The sequence below is a fragment of the Pristis pectinata genome, chromosome 2 (assembly GCF_009764475.1).
Source record: "Pristis pectinata isolate sPriPec2 chromosome 2, sPriPec2.1.pri, whole genome shotgun sequence".
In the NCBI taxonomy this organism is placed as follows: Eukaryota; Metazoa; Chordata; class Chondrichthyes; order Rhinopristiformes; family Pristidae; genus Pristis; species Pristis pectinata.
In genome coordinates this window covers 65,017,261-65,038,070 of record NC_067406.1, presented here as the reverse complement: position 1 = coordinate 65,038,070, position 20,810 = coordinate 65,017,261, and the positions used below count along the sequence as shown (strand labels likewise).

The following is a 20,810-nucleotide window of genomic DNA, read 5'->3' as shown; positions in this document are numbered from 1 at the left end:
GAACATTTGGATTTCGTATGTACTCTCTCTATGTTTTTCTACATCTACATCTTATCTTCAGACAACGGTGGTTGTTGAAGAAGCCCTTGCTCATGTTTCACCTTATGGCTTGCGGAACTGAACTTTAAGAACCATTCAGGAACTGGGAGTTTTGGACTTTGTCACACACACACACGAAGAGTTTAGTTTTGGTGTTAACGTTCGAGGTTTAACATTCTTGAATTTTAACATACTAACATTTTTACTTTTATTTTACGTATTACCAATAGTAGTGATTAATAAAATAGTTTTTAACACTGAATCATGCTCAGTGTGTTTCTTTTGTTGCTGGTTCATGACAAAATTGGGGGCTCGTCCGGGATAGTTCCCAAGGTTAACGAGATTTGTATGGGATCCAATCCAAAGATTAACGAGTGTCGTCTGGAATCGTTCCCCAGATTGACAAGATTTGTTCGAGATTCAATCCAAAGATTTTTGAGGGAGGTCTGATAAATTCTTTTTAATTGGCTTGTGTGTGTGGAAACCAGCAGCAATGGATATTAAGGCATTTTTGGAGTCACCAACCCAAAAGGGATTGGAGGTGGCGAAAAAGGATGATCTGATAAAGATTGCTACAAGGCTAAACCTTACAGAAGTAAAGCAGTCTATGAGAAAGGCAGATATTCAGAGATTGATAGCTGGCCATTATGTGGAAAAGAAGGTGTTTGAGAAGGAAGTGTTAAAACAGTTTCCTGGCAGTGAAATAGCAATTTCTGAGGCACAGGTGCAGCTGGCAAAGATAGAAGCTGAACGCGAGCAAACCCAGTTAAAGATAGAAGCTGAACGCGAGCAAACCCAGTTAAAGATAGAAGCTGAACGAGAGGAAAAGAGATTAGAGGCTGAACAAAAGCTAACTCAGATGAAGATAGAGGCTGATCTAGCAATGAAGCAGATGGAATTGAAGAGGATGGAGCTGGATAGTGAGGAGAAGGAGAAACAGAGGCAGCATGAGTTACAAATGAAGCGTAGGAGTTCGGAATCTGATTCTGATGATGGTTTTTCAGCCAGCAGGGAGGTTCGATTAGTCCCTCCGTTTGAAGAAGATCAGGTTGATCAGTATTTCCAACATTTTGAAAAGGTTGCTGTGAGTTCAAACTGGCAAGGAAAGGATGGGCTCTTATGGTACAGAGTGTGATTAAAGGTAAAGCTCAAAAAGCTTATTCTGCTTTGTCTGCTGAGGATGCAGCTGATTATACCAAGGTAAAACAAGCTATTTTGAAGGCCTATGAATTGGTCCCTGAGGCTTATAGACAAAAATTCAGAGACTTGAGGAAATCTGCAGATCAGACTTATATGGAATTTGCCAATGGAAAGAGAATATGTTTTGAACGATGGTGCCTGGCTAAAAATGTAGATGGGGATTACGATAAATTGACAGAATTGATACTGGTGGAAGACTTTAAAAGATGTGTTCCAGCTGAATTAACAACATATTTAAATGAAAAGGCAGTGGAAACTTTACAAGAAACTGCTAGGTTGGCAGATGATTATGCTTTAACCCATAAATCCAAATGGGGACAACCTAAAACCTTTCAAAAGAGTTACAAAGACAATCCAGGTAAACCGGAGATTAAATTGGGAGGTAATCAAAAAGGAAAAGATGAAAAGAAGCCAGGGCTGGAGAAACCTGTTGAGCGTACTTGTTATTACTGTAGGAAACCTGGCCACGTGATATCTAATTGTGCCCTTTTGAAGAAAAAGAAGGAAGCTGGGCCCAATGCTTGCTTTCAGGCAATTAAAAATCAAAAAGGTTTAGGAGATGCTGTTAAAGACCAGTCCTTGCAAGAGGGAAAAGCGGAAAAGTTGGAGGAGGTGAGAAAAGAATTCCGTTCGTATGTATCAGAGGGTTTTGTTTCACTGAATGATGAGTCACCCCAGGTGCCAGTGAAAATTCTTAGAGATACTGGGGCTAGTCAATCTCTCTTGCTGGACAGTGTTTTAAATTTTGGTGAAGAAAGTGACACTGGTGAAGTAAATCTAGTACGAGGCGTTACAGGTGAGACCATGTCTGTCCCTTTTCACAGGGTGATTTTAAAGTCAAAGTTCGTAGAAGGACCAGTCGAGATAGGGATAAGACCTAGTTTGCCAGTGGAAGGAGTTTCTTTGTTATTGGGAAATGACCTTGCAAATGGAGAAAGTGATCCTGTGGTACGGTTAACAACCAAACCAAGGATTGATGAGTCTGAGGATGATTCAGATGTTTACCCATCATGTGCGGTGACTCGAGCTAGAGCTAAAGAATTAGCCAAGACAGACAGTCCGGTGCAGTCTGATGTGGTTCCTTGTGACAGTCCTAAACAGGAAGAAAATTTTGATGCCTTATCTGAGACTTTTCTGTCTTCACTGGAGGATCAACATCCTTACAGTGAGCCTGAATTTAAAGATTTGTCTTTGTCGAGGAAGGATTTTATGGTGGAACAGACAAAGGACCCTGAGTTGACAGAATTGAAAGAAAAAGCACTCTCATGTGAGGAGATTGAAAAGGTGCCAACTGGATACTATGTCAAAAATGGAGTGTTAATGAGGAAATGGAGACCTCCTCATGTTCCTGTTGCTGAGGAATGGGAAGTTATTCATCAGGTTGTTGTTCCAAAAGTTTATAGGGATGAGATGTTAAACCTGGCCCATAGTATGCCTTTGGGTGGTCATTTTGGTGTGAATAAAACTGTAGGGAAGATCTTGAAACAATTCTATTGGCCTGGTTTGAGAAAAGATGTGGTGATGTTTTGTCGAACCTGCCACACATGTCAGATGGTAGGTAAACCAAATCAAAAACCCCCTGTGGCTCCTTTGAAACCAATTCCTGCTTTTGGTGAACCCTTTTCGAAGGTGATTGTGGACTGTGTTGGCCCCTTACCAAAGTCTAAGACTGGAAATCAGTATTTGTTAACCATCATGTGTGCCACTTCTAGATTTCCAGAGGCAATACCCCTTAGAAATATTAAGGCCAAGACGGTGTCAAAGGCTCTTGTAAAATTTTTTACCTTGTTTGGTTTGCCAAAAGAAATCCAATCTGATCAAGGTAGTAATTTTATGTCAAAAATTTTTCAACAAATAGTCTATGAGCTGGGAGCAAAGCAGATTGTATCATCTGCATATCACCCAGAATCTCAAGGAGCTCTGGAGAGATTTCATTCTACTCTCAAAAATATGCTGAAGACTTATTGCTTTGAAAACACCAAGGATTGGGACGAAGGTATCCATTTACTTTTGTTTGCCGTTAGAGAATCGATCCAGGAGTCAATCGGATTTAGTCTGTTTGAGCTTGTGTTTGGACATAGGGTGAGAGGACCTTTGGAGTTGTTAAGAGAGCAATGGGTTAATGAGGAAGTTCACTTGAGTCTGTTGGACTATGTCCAAAAATTTAAAACTCGGTTGGAGAGAGTCTGCCAGCTAGCGAGAGAGAATTTGAAAACAAGCCAGATAAGAATGAAGACATATTTTGATAGACGTGCTCGGCCTAGGACATTCGCAGTGGGGCAAAAGGTATTGGTATTTTTCCCTAGCCAAAATAATCCCTTGCAAGCTCGTTTTTCTGGACCCTATGTTATTGAATCTCGAGTGACTGATCTAACATATATAATCAAAACACCAGATAGACGCAAGAAAACACAACTCTGTCATGTAAACATGCTAAAACCTTATTATGAGAGGGATTCAGTTGTGGCCTTGGTGGATGGTGTAAAGGTTGTTTCTAGAATGCCTGATGTTGATGTTGAGGAAGGCCAATTTAGACCAAATATTGTTCCATCGAAACTAAAAAACCAAAATATCCTGGAGAACCTTGAAACGAAGTTGGACCATTTACAAGTTTCACAAAAACAACAGATGAGAGAATTAATTTTAAAATTTAAAAATCTGTTCCCAGATGTTCCAAACAGAACATCGATAATTACCCATGATGTTGATGTTGGGGATGCAAAACCAATCAAACAACACCCATATCGAATGAATGTGGAAAAAAGTAAACTTGTTGATCAGGAAATAAAATACATGTTGGAAAATGATATTATTAGACATTCTACTTCAAATTGGAGTTCGCCCTGTGTTATTGTACCTAAACCTGATGGAACTGTTAGATTTTGCACAGATTACAGGAAAGTGAATGCTGTAACAAAGTCAGATGCTTACCCTATTCCTAGAGTGGATGATTGCATAGACAGAGTGGGAAAGGCAAAATTTCTTACAAAGATTGACCTATTAAAAGGGTACTGGTGTGTTCCATTAACAGATAGAGGAAGGGAGATTTCAGCCTTTGTAACCCCTTCTGGATTGTATGAATACAATGTTTTGCCATTTGGAATGAAAAATGCTCCGGCAACATTTCAAAGAATGATTAATTCAGTGATTCATGGGTTAAAACATACAGATGCCTACATTGACGACTTAGTGACTGGGAATGATACTTGGGAGGATCACATCTCTGCGTTAGAAAGGTTGTTTGAAAGACTTTCCAAGGCTAACCTTACAGTTAACTTGGCTAAAAATGAATTTGGCCATGCCACTGTGACGTATCTTGGTTATGTTGTAGGTCAAGGCAAGCAAGCTCCTGTTCAGGCAAAAGTTCAAGCAATATCTGAGTTCCCTATTCCCACAGGTACGAGGACTGTTAGAAGATTTTTGGGAATGGTTGGATATTATCGAAAATTTTGTAAAAATTTTGCTGATATTGCTCTTCCCCTAACTAATCTTCAGAAGAAGGGAGTAAAGTTTGTTTGGACAGATTCTTGTCAAGAAGCATTTGAGAAGCTGAAAGCCATTTTATGCTACCATCCTGTGCTCAGAACACCTGACTTTGAAAAGCCATTTTCATTAGCAGTAGATGCCAGTGATGAAGCTGCAGGAGCTGTGTTGTTGCAGAAGGGTGACCTTGATGATATTGACCATCCTGTAGCTTACTTTTCAAAGAAATTTAATGAGCATCAAAAGAATTATTCCACCATAGAGAAAGAATTACTGTCGCTTGTTTTAGCCTTGCAACATTTCCGTGTATATGTTTGCACCGCTCAGAAACCATTGACTGTGTATACAGATCATAACCCATTGGTGTTTCTGAGCCGAGTCAAAAACAAGAACAGAAGGCTGTTAAATTGGAGTTTAATTTTGCAAGAGTTTGATCTCATGATAACTCACATTAAAGGCAAAGATAATGTGATTGCTGATTGTCTTTCCCGATGTTAAATGGGAAACATGTATCTGTACTAATCTGATAGTCTGTAGTTGTGTAGCATGATAATTATTAACATTATTAACTATGCGCGGTTAAAATTTTCTTGGGAAAATTTTTTTTTTTGGTGGGAGGTGTTACGGACTCAGTGAAAGTCCCTTTAAGATAGAGAGTGTGTGTGTATGTGTGTGTGGGGCGTGCTTACGTCAATAGAAGATAAAGGACGTAATGACGTTGTTGAAGAAGAAGAAGAAGAGAGAGAGAGAAGGGAGAGAGACACCAGCCTGCTTGTTTTTCTCTATCGATGGATGAGAAACAATAACTGTGTTTGCCACTGAAATCCATGTATGGAAGTTGGAAGTAATCCGGTGGAGTTCACTTTGTTGCTGACCTGTAGAAGGAAACAGGTATTTGTATGTGGACGACCATGGTTCGGATGCTTTTCGGGGTGAGGAAGTCACTACCGAGTAAACACTGAAGTGTCGTTTGGGTTCCATCGTGGAACATTTGGATTTCGTATGTACTCTCTCTATGTTTTTCCACATCTACATCTTATCTTCAGACAACGGTGGTTGTTGAAGAAGCCCTTGCTCATGTTTCACCTTATGGCTTGCGGAACTGAACTTTAAGAACCATTCAGGAACTGGGAGTTTTGGACTTTGTCACACACACACACGAAGAGTTTAGTTTTGGGGTTAACGTTCGAGGTTTAACATTCTTGAATTTTAACATACTAACATTTTTACTTTTATTTTACGTATTATCAATAGTAGTGATTAATAAAATAGTTTTTAACACTGAATCATGCTCAGTGTGTTTCTTTTGTTGCTGGTTCATGACATAAGCAACTGTATTTGGGACTATTTCATTATGGTAATGGGTGTATTGTGGCTGTTAATCTGCAGAATACTTGACTGCATACTCTTCTGAAGACTAAAAGATCTTCCTGAGCTCAATGTAGATCACTAAAGTAATACTTCTAAGCTCCCCTCCACCTGTAGTTTAGTGGAAGGTGAAAAAAGGTTTAATTTAAATGAGAAATGATGAAAGAGTATGGGACCAAAGAGCCAGGTATCAGCTCAATGGAAGAACTTCCCATGTCCCCATTTTGAGAGGACTGGGGAATCCCAGAGCTACATGTTCCTGGTGTAGAACTAAGGAACCAGCTCTCAGTTGCCAGTTAAAATGCATCAGACTCTGTCTGATGAAAATATTTTTCGCAAGGTTCACAAGGAAACTTAAAAATATTGAAATAACTTACAGTATCCGTTAACAAAAATTAAAAGAAAACTGCAGATGCTGGAAGACTAAAATAAAGACAGGAAAAGCTGGAAGAACTTAGTAGGACAGGCAGGATATGTGGAAAAAGAAACAGATTAACATTTCAAGCATTTCAGTTCCAGTGAAGGATTTTCAACCTGAAACATTAATCTGTTTCTCTTTTCACAGATGCTGCCTGACCTGCTGAGTGTTTCCAGCATTTTCTGCTTTTATTACATTATCAGTCCGTTGTTGAGCCTGCTAACCTATATTCCCAAAATTTCCTTGGGAAGCTGGTGTAAACAAATCTGACCCAGGCTTAACTGACACAAGCCCAGAATTTTAAAAAATGCCTGAGCCCTTTAGCTACCAGCAGCAAGGATCTTCCATCCTTCGCAAAAAACAGGAAATTAGCATTTATTACCAAAGGTTTTTGCACAAACAGGATGTTAACTCTGTTTTAAGGCCTACATGCTCCATTCTCATAGGGTGCAATGATGGGAAAAGGAAATTAATAACCTGCCTTCAATAAAATTGGCACTGGTGCTCTGATTTAAATCATCCTCACAGCAAAAGAAAATCCCTTTGACAGAAATCAGGCTGTCGTTCCAAAGAAATTCCTTGTCACTGTTTGAAGGCAAAACAAAATAGTCAAGCAACCATTTTTAACATCAAAAGCTGGATTCTCATTTTGGATTCAGTGAATATCCCGCAGGACATGGTCAAACACCAGATGAAACCGAAAATCTAAAGTGAATCTGTGGTGTACATGTTGTGGGTTCAAAGCTATTGTGGTTATGACTTAAGAAGTCTCTCAAAAAATCCTGTGGTGTCAATCCAGATGTCTAATTTATTTGAGTAAAATAATCCAGAATGTAAGATCATAAGAAATAGAAGCAGCAGTAAGCTCTTTGGCCCCCAGTGCCTGATCTGCCACTCAATACAATCATGGCTGATCTTCTACCTCGGTGCCACTTCCCTGCACAAGCCCCATATCCCTTGATTCTCTAAATATCCAAAACCCTTAACATTTATTGATCCATATCAAGGAATATATAAATTGATTCATAATATATAAGTTTATGTGTGACTCTCTTTAAGTGTGTTTGTAGTCTTTTTAAAAAAAATTACTGCCAAGGAATTCTACTTCCGTGTGGAATTGTTAGTAAGAAGTAATGGCTGTGATATTGGGCTGAATCATACTAGTTTCCTCAGCATTCCAGGTGCCTATTGGCTCCTATTTCGCTGCACAAGACACCAGTGAATACTTCTAGTGCGAGTCATGCCACCTGGCAAATTGGGCATCACAACACCAGGGGGATTTGCACATAGAGCAAGCACAATGTGATGTCAACACTGATACAATGCTGATTTGATGTCATCAGTCCCAAATCAGGCTTTGACAATCAAGCTGACCCCATGTATTAATCATGTATGAAAAACCTGAACATTTAGTTGCAGGATGAACACCCCAGACTATTTAAATTGGATCCAGTGTGACTTGTTGGTGATTGATTGGGAGCTGAGCTGACTGGACAAAAGTGCAGACAGGGAGTGTCCTGAAATTATAGCCCGAATTACTCCTTACGCTGTCAGCATGCTGGTGTCTGTTTTGTTGGGCCTGCAACATGCTAGAGAGAAAAAGAGAGGGCCCACATAGCAGGGCAACCTATCAAAGATTTGTAAAGTACAGAACAGAAACAGGCTCTTTCCACCCACCTCGTTTATGCCAACTGTGATGTCTAACTATGCTAATCCCATTTGCCCACATTAGGCCTGTATTCCTCAACACCTTTCCTATCCAAGTATCTGTCCAAGTGCCTTTTAAATTGTATCTGCCTCCACTACCTCCTGTGGCAGTTCTTTCCAGATATTCATTACCCTCTGTGAAAAGCTTAGCTCTCAGATCTCCTCCAAATTTCTCCTCCCTCACGTTAGACCTGTGCCCTCTAGTTCTCGACTCCCTTTATGACAGAGCAGGAGCGTGAATGAGAAAGGAGATGAGAAGGGACTCCCCTTCTCCTCATTGATGCTCTACCAGCAGGCCTACAATTCCAGCACACATTTTCCTGTGCTTCTAACATAGCATCGAATGATTTGGAAATGTTTCAAAATTCAGTAACATTTGATATAATTTATTATTAAATCATGTCACTATTTCATCAATAATGTGACACATTTATTGATTAATTCACATTTTTTGTAACTATAAGTGAAGTTTTGTAATGCATTAGGCATGTTTCAGTTGCATGCAATATTTTGGTTACAATAACATGAATAAAACAAAATTGCATTACTATTGAGTGATGCTAAAATTAATCAGAATTGAGGGCAGCTGGACCATTTTTCAGAAATGTTACAACAGTACATAGAGCTAGAAAGCAATTATGAATTTTCTCTCCTTTATCCATTAACTATAACACTTGGAAATCCAGTCCATTTTCCCTATCATTGCTCTTGCTCACTGTTTGAACAGTTCTATTTGAAATCTATTATCTGACTAACGTTTTTGGATTTGTTTTATTGGTTATGAGCAATGCAAATAGAATATCCATTGGTATTCTCCACAGGTCATACTTCAGTTTCTTCATTGCTATGGAGGAAATGTTGCCTCACAGGATAACACTTGGAAAAATCATAATTTGTCAAAGGGCAGTCAGTATTGATTCAGGAAAAGAAGGTCATGTTCAATTATCTACTGGAATTTGTTTGAAAATATGGCTGAAATAGTGAACAAAGAAAATATAATTGATATTATGTAATTGTAAAATATGCCTGGAACTAAGATAGATGTTTTGGCTCATCAAAATATGGCAGTGCGTCTTCCAGCCAACAGCTGGAATTTTTATCCAAAAATTCCTCAGCCTTCATTCTTACAAGATGAGCAGCTTCAAAGAGAATTGAGCTGGGAGCTGAGAGCTCAGGAGCCCAGCCTGCATCAGATACACACACTGTGCTTGATGAGACTTGCCACTATAAATGAGAAATCAATCTCATCCACAATGGGTTGAACCGCATCACTGCTGGGAAGAGTGTGGCAGAGCCACATTGTGATTTCCACAGATCTATCTGGCAGCAATCAGTATGGAGCAATTAGTGTAGAAATTGCTAAAGGTATGGTGAGCCAGAACCAACAACTCAGAACCTTTATCAGTTCTTGGACCTGATTAAAATATAAATGCTCTTATGAATTATTGGCTGGAGCTCTGAGGGTAAAAAAGGCACAAGCATCATCAAAGGAACAGTTCACACCAAGTGGGAGAGCCAGGAGAATCTTCTTTTTACCAGCTATAAGGACAGAATTTTAGGATGGTGATCTGATGAAGAAGTAGGTGATAAAGAAAAGGAGAAGGATTAGGCCATTTGGCCCTTTGAGTCTGCCCTGCCATTCATCAAGATCATGGCTGATCTTCTGCCTCAGCACCACTCTCCTACACTATCCTTGTATCCCTTGATTCCGTTAACATCCCAAAACTTATGAAACTCTGCTTTGAATGAACCAGTGACTGCCCTCCACAGCTCTTCAAAGTAGGGAATTCCAAAGATTCACCATTTTCTGAGTCAAGTAATTTCTTGTCGTCTCAGTCCTAACCTTTGCTCCTGAAATGCTCCCAATCCTTAAGCCTACTGCTATTTCTGGAAACTTATAAGTCTCTTCCTTGGACTTAAAACGATTTATTTACTCCTATCAGCCACGTGTCAACCATGAATGCCAAAATTTTAAATTAACACGCTTGCAACAAATCTTATCAATAGACCTCACATTTGTTTGGTTCCAACACCTTCCAACCAGAATAGTTAGTGCTTGTGTGACGGAGCTGTGTCAGGTAGCACATGCAAGGACATAGTCATTAATGGTGGCAAGGAGAGTGATAACAGGGTTGACTCTGCAATTTAAACAAAAAATAGCTAAGTAGACAATGTGCCTACTAATTCTCGAGTGAAGTAGAATGACACAGAAGTAGGCCGCCAGCAAACGTTTAATCTCTGCCATATGAAATGAAAGCTGACAACTGGAAATGTGATGCCTGGAGGCCAGGAGCTCAAGGCAGAGTTTTGGGACCCAGCATTTAGTGGTGGAAGGGGAAAGGAGATGCAATGGTTGGGTCAGGAGAACAGGCAGTTACTATGTGGGCAGAAATTGGAAGAATACTCTCATGGATAAGGCAGTGTTGGAAGATCAGAAGGGAAAATCAAGCGACTGCTAATTGTTAGGAATTGGGAAGTCAGCATTGTTATGGGAGATGGAGGGAAGAAAAAATATCCGGCCCAGCAACAGTTGCAGGGGAATTGTGGTGCAGGGCGATCATAGAGTCTTGTTTAAGATCTGGGGTTGACAGAGAGGGTGAGAACTATATTGTCCCAGTAGTGCCTAATGAAAGTCATCCCTTGGAAAATATGGTCTTTATTTCTTTTATTGTTCTGTGTTACAGCCACTGAGTGAACAATTGACATGCCTAAATTTCAAAAATGTATTCCTCCTTACCATGTCGGTGTCTGAAACAGGTCCAAAGCTGGTTACGTAGATGTCTGTCTTCACTTCTGTTATTCTCTCTAATAAAAGAAAAGAAACACTTGATACTTTTCCAATAGATAAACAAATTCTGATCATTCTCCCCCAATCAAGCACAAAAAGTTTACAAACTAAAGTTATAGTATAAGTAATCTTTTCAGCTTATGTGCTACTCCTATTATCATGTTTTGTTACATTCTTCCAAATTCATATTTTATTCAAACACCAGATGCTGAGTTCAATGAAGTATTTTAAGTTTAAGTTTGCTTTTAATTTTCAGCATTTGAAAATATTGAGCAATTATTTTTTTTCCCACAGATATGTTGGAAGCATATATTTTACATTGTGCAAGACACAATGGGTTCTTGGAAATTAAAAAGAATGCAAGTGAAGGTACCGTTGATAATCTGAAGGCACCGGTAACAGATTGAGCATCTGGTCCATATTTCAGCCCATATTCATTACGAAGGATTGAATATTAATGCTCAGAAGTACATTGCTTTGAGACATCTGACGCCACAATAGATGATTCATCAAAGATTTCAACAACACATTTCCAAAAATATATAAGTAATTACTCCTGTGTGGAATACTGCATATTACTATGTCACGAGCAAGTAATGCACTGACATACAATCACACAAATATTCTCATTCTTAATTCCACATCTAACTTTTTGAATAAACAAAACATCGCCAAATAAATTACAATCTGTATACTAACTAAATTGTGAATCCATAGATCAAAGCTCCTAATCTCATAAGTAGAACACAACATGTCATCATTAAAGGAGCTGGTACCGGTTATTCAATATAGGAGTCAGACAGCTATATAAAGCTAGGTATCTTCAGAATGTACATCACTTATAAAATTGTCTCTCCATTACTCTGTCCTCCTTTTTATTGCAGCCTTCTCTAGCCCTACAAGCTTCTGATATTTCTGGACTTATTCTGGCCTCTTTATCTCCACTTCACTGTCCTCTTTAAGTCACTCCTTAAAAGCTACTTTTTTGATCAAGATTTTGATCACAAGTCATAATCATATCTTATTCAGTTTGTTGTCAAGATTTGTTTGTTAACACTCCTGTGAAGGAACTTAGTGCCTTTTGATACATTAAAGAAGATCTCTGAATGCAAACTTTATGTGATACCGACAGAGTAAAATGTAACCTGGTTTTGCATGTATATTTATTATTCTGGGCTCGGCAGAATCTAAGAATATTAATTAATGGAAATGATCCATTTTTTCCATCATGCTTTGCTGGAGTGGCATTTGGGAAACCTTTTCTGGGACCAGGGCCATCTAAACTATAATCTAATAGTTCTGACTTTGAGATGGATTCTTATCAAATGTTGTCATATGGTGGAATTAGAAAGACCTAGGGTGAAAAGTGCACACATTCCACTGAAGTTCATGCCTCCGGTGCACATATTCTGTCATCATGGCATCTACTTGTGTTTTGAAAAAGCCAAGTACTTTGGTCTTTATTTTCAAATGTAAAAGAAAACTTACTCTCAAATTTATGATCATTTTCTAGATTTATGTCTATTTTAGAATTCTGCTTTGAAATACTCTGGACCATAATGCCTTCTTAATTCATTGCTTTTGGACTTGAGATCAGCTTTGTCCCCCTTTTCTTCAATCTTGTAACTCAAACAAAACGTTTTCTTGGTCAGCACTGTAAATCTATTATACTATCCGATCTGTGAAACTTGTGTTCTTGCCAGATATTGTAAAATTTTCTGTATATTTCTAGTCATATATCCACTTTACTACTTTTAGAAAATGTGTTACAACACTTTTTGCCCTGAAGTGGTGAAAGTGACCTTGATCACCGTTTTCTCCCAAAAGCTTCTGGCCTCCTCCTACTAATTCAGTTCCATTTGTTATATACAGATATTTGATTACAACTTTTATGTAACCAAGTATAATATTTTGCAGTTATGTGCATTCAGAATGTCTGATTAATTTTCATGACAACCAGTCTAAAGTGTTGTTTTCCAAGAAATGGATGTTGGTTAAGTGCGATACCTACTGTGGTGGACATATGGACTACTTAAATGTTTTATTCTCACCTTCCACAGAAAAAAAAGGAAACCAATAGAAAATTAGATTTATATTCCTCCCATGTATTCTTTTTATTTGAATATTTCTGAATGAATATTTAAAACAACATGTCTAGTCAGTTAATGATTTAAAACCAAATACTGCAGGTGAAAATGTTAACTTTGTTTCTCTCTCCACTGATACTGCCTGATCTGCTAAATATTCCCAGCATTTTTCACTTCTAATTTTATTTGAAATGACAAGTCATCTGTCTAGTCAGATATTCTGCTTGAAACATTTTCATTTGTTATCAAGAGCCCAGCTGAGAATGTGCCATTCTGTTTTTGTGTAATCCAACACAGCAAGTAACTTTTGGAATGGAGCCAATACCATGTTGTCTATGCACCTCTTTGGTTTCTTTGAACCTCTCGGATATAATACATAGTATTACAAGTAAGTATCGGACGTCAGTATTGGTATTCTATTTATCTAGGATTTTCTTTCTCATGAGAACCTACTGGTCAATTATTGTACATATTAAAACTGCACAGGTCAATTCCCTTCTGTGCCTTCCAGGCATGTATTAATTACAAGAGATCTACTCTTATGCATCAGTAATACAAAATGATGAGTATTCATTGCATTAAAATAAGAATTTGACTTGTTATTGAAATGTTGTAACATAAATCCTTCTATTTTTGCTGTTTTACTGAAATGCATACTTTTCAAAAGCAGTCACCTTTTAATGAGCGGAGCACTAGAACTTGCAAAGATGGCACAGAACCAGTATATCATTTCAAATTCTAGAAATTCTAGTCCTAGAAAAAGATCATTTGCCTACAAAGCAAACGGGAAGGAAGGAAAGGAATAAATGCTCCTCAGAGTTTTTCCTGAGACAGTGAGCAGGAAAATTTCAGCAATAGATACTGTTGTCTTTTGGAGAAGCTCCTAAAATTTCAGAACATGAGAAAATCATATGCATGACTGAAACAAATGGGCAAATTCCTAAATTAATTTCCAGATTATTTTCCAAAGTGCTTGCTAAATGTTGGGTGTGAGGGTGGTGGAGGGGTGGGATGGATGTTTGTCAGCAGTGGGTAGTGTGCATTGGGAAGTACTGCAGCTGCCATTGCATTCCAACAGAATTCAAGTTGTGGCTGGGGCTTGTTGTAGACAGATTCAGCAAGGCTTGTGGACAGGACAATGAGACCCACTATAAACCGGAAGATTCCAGAAACAGCAATGGCTCATTGAGATGAACTGTCTCCTGTACTGTGGACATTGTATAAAATTACATTACATGGAACATTACAGCAGGTCCTTCAGCCCATGATGCTGTGCTGACATTAAGATCTATCTAACCCTTCCCTCCCACATACCCCTCCATTTTTCTATCATTCATGTGGATATCTAAGATTCTCTTAAATGTCCCTAAATGCCTCCACCACCTCTGCTGGCAGTGCATTCCACGCACCCACCACTCTCTGTGTAAAAACTTACCTCTGACATCCCCCCTACACCTTCCTCCAATCACCTTAAAATTATGCCCCCTCGTGTTAGCCATTTTTGCCCTGGGAAAATGACTATCCACTCGATGTATGCCTCTTATCATCTTGCACACCTCTATCAAGTCATCTCTCATCCTCCTTCGCTCCGAAGAGAAAAGCCCTAGCTCGATCAGCCTATCCTCGTAAGATGTGCTCTCCAATCCGGGCAACATCCTGGGAAATCTCCTCTGCACCCTCTCTCAAAGCTTCCACATCCTTCTTATAATGAGGCGACCAGAACTCCAAGTGTGGTCTGACCAGAGTTTTATGGAGCTGCAACGTTACCTCACAGCTCTTGAACTCAACACCCTGACTAATGAAGGCCAACACCCATACGCCTTCGTAACAACCCTATCAACCTGCACGGCAACCTTGAGGGATCTAAGGACGTGGAACCCAAGATGCCTCTATTCCTCCACAATGCTAAAAGTCCTGCCATTAACTTTGTATTCTGCCTTCAAATTCGATCTTCCAAAGTGTATCACTTCACACTTTTCTGGGTTGAATTCTGTCTGCCACTTCTCAGCCCAGCTCTGCATCCTATCAATATCCTGTGGTAATCTACAGCAACCTCTACACTATCCACAACATCTTTGTGTCATCTGCAAACTTACTAACCTACCCTTCCACATCCTCATCCAAGCCATTTATAAAAATCACAAAGAGCAGGGGTCCCAGAACAGATCCCTACAGAACATCAGTGGCTACCAACCTCCAGGCAGAACACACTCCATCTAAAACCACCCTCTATCTTCTATGGGTGAGCCAATTCTGAATCCACACAGCCAAGTTTCCCTGCATCCCATGCCTCCTGACTTCTGAATGAGCCTTCCATGAGGAACTTTATCAAACGCCTTACTAAAATCCATGCACACTGCATCCACTGCTCTACCTTCATCAATGTTCTTTGTCACATCCTCAAAGAATTCAATCAGGCTTGTGAGGCACGACCTGCTCCTCACAAAGCCATGCTGACTGTCGCTAATCAGCCGATGCTTCTCCAAATGCCCATAAATGCTGTCTCTAAGAATCTTCTCCAGTAATTTGCCCAGCACGGAAATAAGACTCACTGGCCTACAATTCCCAGGGTTATCCCTACTCCTTTTCTTGAACAAAGGAACAACGTTTGCCACCCTCCAATCATCTGGTACTACTCCTGTGGCCAATGAGGACACAAAGATCATCACCAAAGGTGCAGCGATCTCTTCCCCTGCTTCCTGTAATAACCTTGGATAAATGTGTGAAAGAGGGGAAAGAGAAAAATAACCATTTATCCGGGCTTCAAACAGTGGAACCACGTTTTAGTAGCAATGTAGTCCTCATATTGAATACTGTTACTTTTAGAGGTAAACTCTCAAAGCAACATTTCAAGAATATTCAGAAAATATTCATAAAAGCTTCGTATTTTTTTATATTAAAAAGCTAATTATTCACACATTCTTCTCAGAGGGCCAATATTTCCCATTGACCAAAGTCAGGAACTGGATGCACTTCCTCCTGTCTACTCTCAATAACACTGTACTTCACAGCAACTTCTCCATCTGGCAGTTCCTTCAGCTCTCACACACACACACCTGCCTTTTACAAGATTAAAATCTGTGACTGAGATTCTGGCAGACTTGGTAATACAAAGAATTTCACATCCCATTGTGTGCACCAACTGTGTAGAAAAGATCTTTGAATTGCAGTTAATGTCAGCAAGAAATGTGTATGCATCAGTTCTGTACTCCACCAGTGCTGTACCTTAGTGTCATACACTGACAGACATACACCCACTGGTACCATATTCCAAAGTTATAAAATGACAGATCTGTATTAACCAGTACTTTACCCGTTTTATCGTTAACAGACCGGTGGCCATCAAAACCACAGCTCTGAATCTAGGGCAGGACATGGACCTGGATCTGGACTCAGGTTACAAAAATCAGAGTCTATCTGGTCCTTGTTGCCCAGGTCCAACTTGGTCGCCTGAGCTCCTGTGTAGGCTGGCCTCAGGTGGGCACGAGGGACCAAAACAGAAGGAAGAGTCAAGTCCTGCTTCCCATCTGCAACCACAGCCTCCTGGTCAGAATGTGCTTCTAGCGGTGTGATAACATCACCAGCCATGTCCTGGGGCTGTCCTGGAAATTCTTGGCCACATCACCATTGCCTCCATTGGTTTATAGGAGAACTGTGATGTTGCATATTAAGCGAGAAAACAACATAAAGACAAGATCAACAGGTGGAAAGATACTGGACTTGTGTCCTGCAGCCGAGGCAAGGGAAAGAATAGCAAAAGTGCTAGCTCACTGGTATTAAAGATCATGCACAATTTCTGATGCATGGGATTCAGATGAGGGATAGTTTACAGAAGGCAACTGAGGACTACGTACAACAAAATGCATGCTGCATTAAGAACTCTTCAAAAAAACCTGCATATCGTGTCAAGATTCCCAGTGAATCATGCAGGCCAGTGTCCAATTCCTGGTTGCGGTCCGAAGCGTGGAATCCATCCCTTTGAGACCAGAAGCTCTGGCTCATTTCTTTCAGATACTGGTGGACGGAACGATGTCGCATGATCTAATGCTGAAGTTGCAGCTTCCAATACAGTCACTGTACGAGTGAGACTGGGTTGTGGTTCGTGGAATCACACTCAGATAACTTTAGAACAGCTTCCTTGTCCAAGTATACAAGCCTATGGTTCCTACATTGTGCATTATTGGACCATATAGTAAATTAATTTCAAATGAAATAAATGGAAGCACTGTGCAGTATTTTGATTGCATTTTTTTCACCATGCAGCAGGACATATTTCCTAACTCATTCCTGTCTTTACTTCCTCCTGCTCTTCAGCTATTCACTGTGACAAGGGCTGACCCCTCTATTGGGTTTGTGGAGAGTACAGCTAACCACACAAATGTGAACTCCCACTCTGCTGAGTTCTGTAGCATACCTCCAGGACAGCTCACTATAAGCATTGCTTATTGTGATTGAGCATTCCTTTGGACTCCTCATGTGCAGCAGTATGGCTTCCTTATGCTGCCTGCACATGCACTTCCGTACACCGCTCATGAGCCATGTTATCGGAAGACAACTCCTGTTTCCCAGTAGACAACCTTTGGTTTTCCATGGAGCTCAAATGCAGCTGGAGCAATGGGCTAGCACAGAATGAAAGAATTGTGACCACAGCCAGGATATTGGACACTGGCCTCTATGATTCACTACCAGAAGGTGCACACCAGATGGATTTTGGGAAGTTAAACCAGGCCAGAACATAAACAGTGAATGGTAGAGCCCTGGAAAGTGTTATTGAAGAATGATACATTGGGGTACAAGTACATAGCTTCCTGAAAGTGATGACAAAGTAGACAGAGTGATGAAGAATGCACATGATATGTTTGCCTTCGTTGGCTGAGGTAATGAATATGGGAGTTAGGACATCATGTTAGTTGTACAAATTGTTGGTTAGGCTGCACTTGGAGTATCATATGCAGTTCCGGTCACTATACTACAGGAAGAATGTGATTAAGCTACACAAGACAGCAGAAATGATTCACAGGAATGTTGCCTGAATTGGAGGTATTGAGTTTTAAGAAGAGATTGGATAAACTAGGTCTGTTTTCTCTAGAGTGAAGAAGGCAGAGGGGTGACCTTATAGAGATTTATAAAATTATGGGAGACACAGATAGTCACAGTCCTTTTTTCCAGGATAGGGGAGACTAAAACTAGAAAGCATAGGTTTAAGTTGAGAGGGGACAGATTTAAAGGGGATCTGAGGGGCAAGTTTTGACACAGAAAGTGGTAGGTATAAGGAATGAGCTGACAGAAGATCTGGTATAGGTAGGCACGATAATAGCATTTAAAAGATATTTGGACAGGTACATGGATAGGAAAGGGTTGGAGGGATATGGGCCAAACTCAGACAAATGGGATTAGTATCTTGGTTGGCATGGATGAAATGGGCCAAAGGCCCTGTTTACAAGCTGTATAACTCTATAAGACTCTATGAACCCAGCATTTTGAGAGTGGAAAGTGTTTCAATTTCAGCAAGTCAATTCTGGCCAATACTAATTTAATTTTTGTTTACTCATTAATCAGGATTTGATGTTTGTCATGTTTCTTTACAGTACTAAGGAAGCCACAGGCAGAAAGGTCATAGTGGGAGTGGGATGTTGAATTAAAGTGGCAGGAAGCTCAGAATCACTCCTGTGGACTGAGCTCAGGTGCTCTGCAAAGATATGTTTCAATAACCAACTCTTTGCCAGAGAACCATACACAGATGGAGCAAGTTGTTACTTCATGTGAGGTGGATTGAAAATGTGCTGCACATTTTCAAAATAAAACTGGACTAGTTCCATCGGGAGCACATATCATGTTGTGCAAAATGCAGATTCCAAGCTGTGCAAGTCATTTTCTTCCAGAAAATACTTAATTATTAAGGGGTGACTGAAAGATGTGGGCTGAGGAGGAATTTCTCATTTTCTTTACTAATTGGGTGTGGGCTTTAATATGATTTCCCTTAGGCCTGCGTGTACAGGGAACTTTTTATACAAGGCCTGCACTGCATCATTGTTTGTCTATAGATATTTATAGATGTTAACAATCAAATTATGCTTTTAAAAAATTACTCCATTCCTCTGGTACAAACACAAGGTATTAATTTTTCTCCCTCTATACTGCATCAATATTTCTTTTGTGGAATAACTCAGAAAATGTGAAATAGGAGACACAATTGGTTAAAATGGACAAATTAAGGTTATCTATCAGGTAGTCCACTGAGGAGAAAATGTAGCCCAACAGAAATTTCTATTATAACATACAGATTCTACAGAAATTAGACTTCAGAACTGAAAAAAAATTAATTAACTAGAAGTCCTGATCAGAATTATTAGCACTGACTTAGATATGTGGAATTTGTTGTTTTGCGGCAGCAGTACAGCACAAAGACATAAAATTAGAACATAGAACACTTCAGCACAGTACAGGCCTTTCGGTCCACAATGTTGTGCCAACATTTTATCCTGCTCTAAGATCCATCTAACCCTTCCCTCCCACATAGCCACATGGATGATAGAAAAATAGGGGGCTATCTAAGAGTCTCTTAAATGTCCCTAATGCATCTGCCCCCACAACCTCTGCCAGCAGTGTGTTCCATGCACCCACCATTACTATAAATTACAATAATAAATAAATAGTGCAAAAAAAAGGAATAACAAGGTTATGTTCATGGACCGTTCAGAAATCTGATGGCGGAGGGAAAGAAGCTATTTCTGAATCATTGAGTGTGGGTCTTGTTGATTGCCAATTGTATTTTCCCACAGAAAAGAGGAAGTGTTTATGTAATGAAGATTACATGGAAATGTTTTCTATAACCTCAGCCACAGTTAGGCGGATGTTCAAAGGCACCTATACATGTTAGTATGCATTTTATCATTTTCTTGTCAGGTTTATTTTTTGTGTCAGTCTGTGAAGCATGGTGCAGCTGACCAGCTGCTGTCTTATTATATCAGTGTATCATCCCAGACAAAGTTACAGTACCTACTTTTAAAAAGTATATGCAGTGGTTCTGAATTTTCTAAAATTCCTGTTGATCGTTTTTACACACACTTTCCCACAATTTAGATACATCCTTGGTTTTGTTTAGTCTTCTCCTCTGTTTCAGAAGACCATTGGGTTGGAGCTTCCAATTCAATTCTGCAGATTCTGAGATGGCTGAAGAGTTCTCTGTAGAATCTGCAACGTATGCCCAGTAAATTAACTCCACCCCTGTGAAGCATGCTGGAGGTGAGATACAATACTGCAGCTGGAAAGATTAAGAAAGTTGTAACAAATTACATAGCCTTGCTTGACCACATTCTGCACTGCATTGGATTCCTACAGGATCCATTATCAGAATCATAACTTACATGTCATCATGTAGAGATGCAGAATGGGGATGAATTTCTTGAGAAGATTCTTCACAGTCACTCTCAACTGAAAGTGTCAAATTTTTGTGATGTTGAAAAAGACCATGTTTACTCCTGGTTTTTAATCAAACAGTGAAAATCATGGCCACTGTACAGACTGATGGATAGAACTTGCTCTGAGAATCATGGAGCAACTCAGCCATTGCCAGGAGATGGTTGAGAAGGAGTCTTGAGATGACTTTCCCTGTGGCTGACAACAGGGGAGTTATCACAATCAAATTTGTATTTCTTGAACATTGCCATGATTATGCCATCTATCAGGCACATCTTCCTTTTGCCCGATAATGAGCATA

The 20,810-nt window shown here is 39.6% G+C and overlaps 1 protein-coding gene across 2 annotated transcripts in view; it reads right to left on the bottom strand.

Moving 5' to 3' along the window:
* gabra2a (gamma-aminobutyric acid type A receptor subunit alpha2a) overlaps positions 1-20,810 on the bottom strand; it is a 152,078-nt gene that overhangs the window by 50,336 nt on the left and 80,932 nt on the right. For both annotated transcript variants that reach the window (XM_052032074.1, XM_052032081.1), the window contains exon 4: positions 10,953-11,020. In XM_052032074.1, coding sequence (XP_051888034.1) covers positions 10,953-11,020 — 68 coding nt within the window. The remainder of the gene's footprint in view (positions 1-10,952; positions 11,021-20,810) is intronic.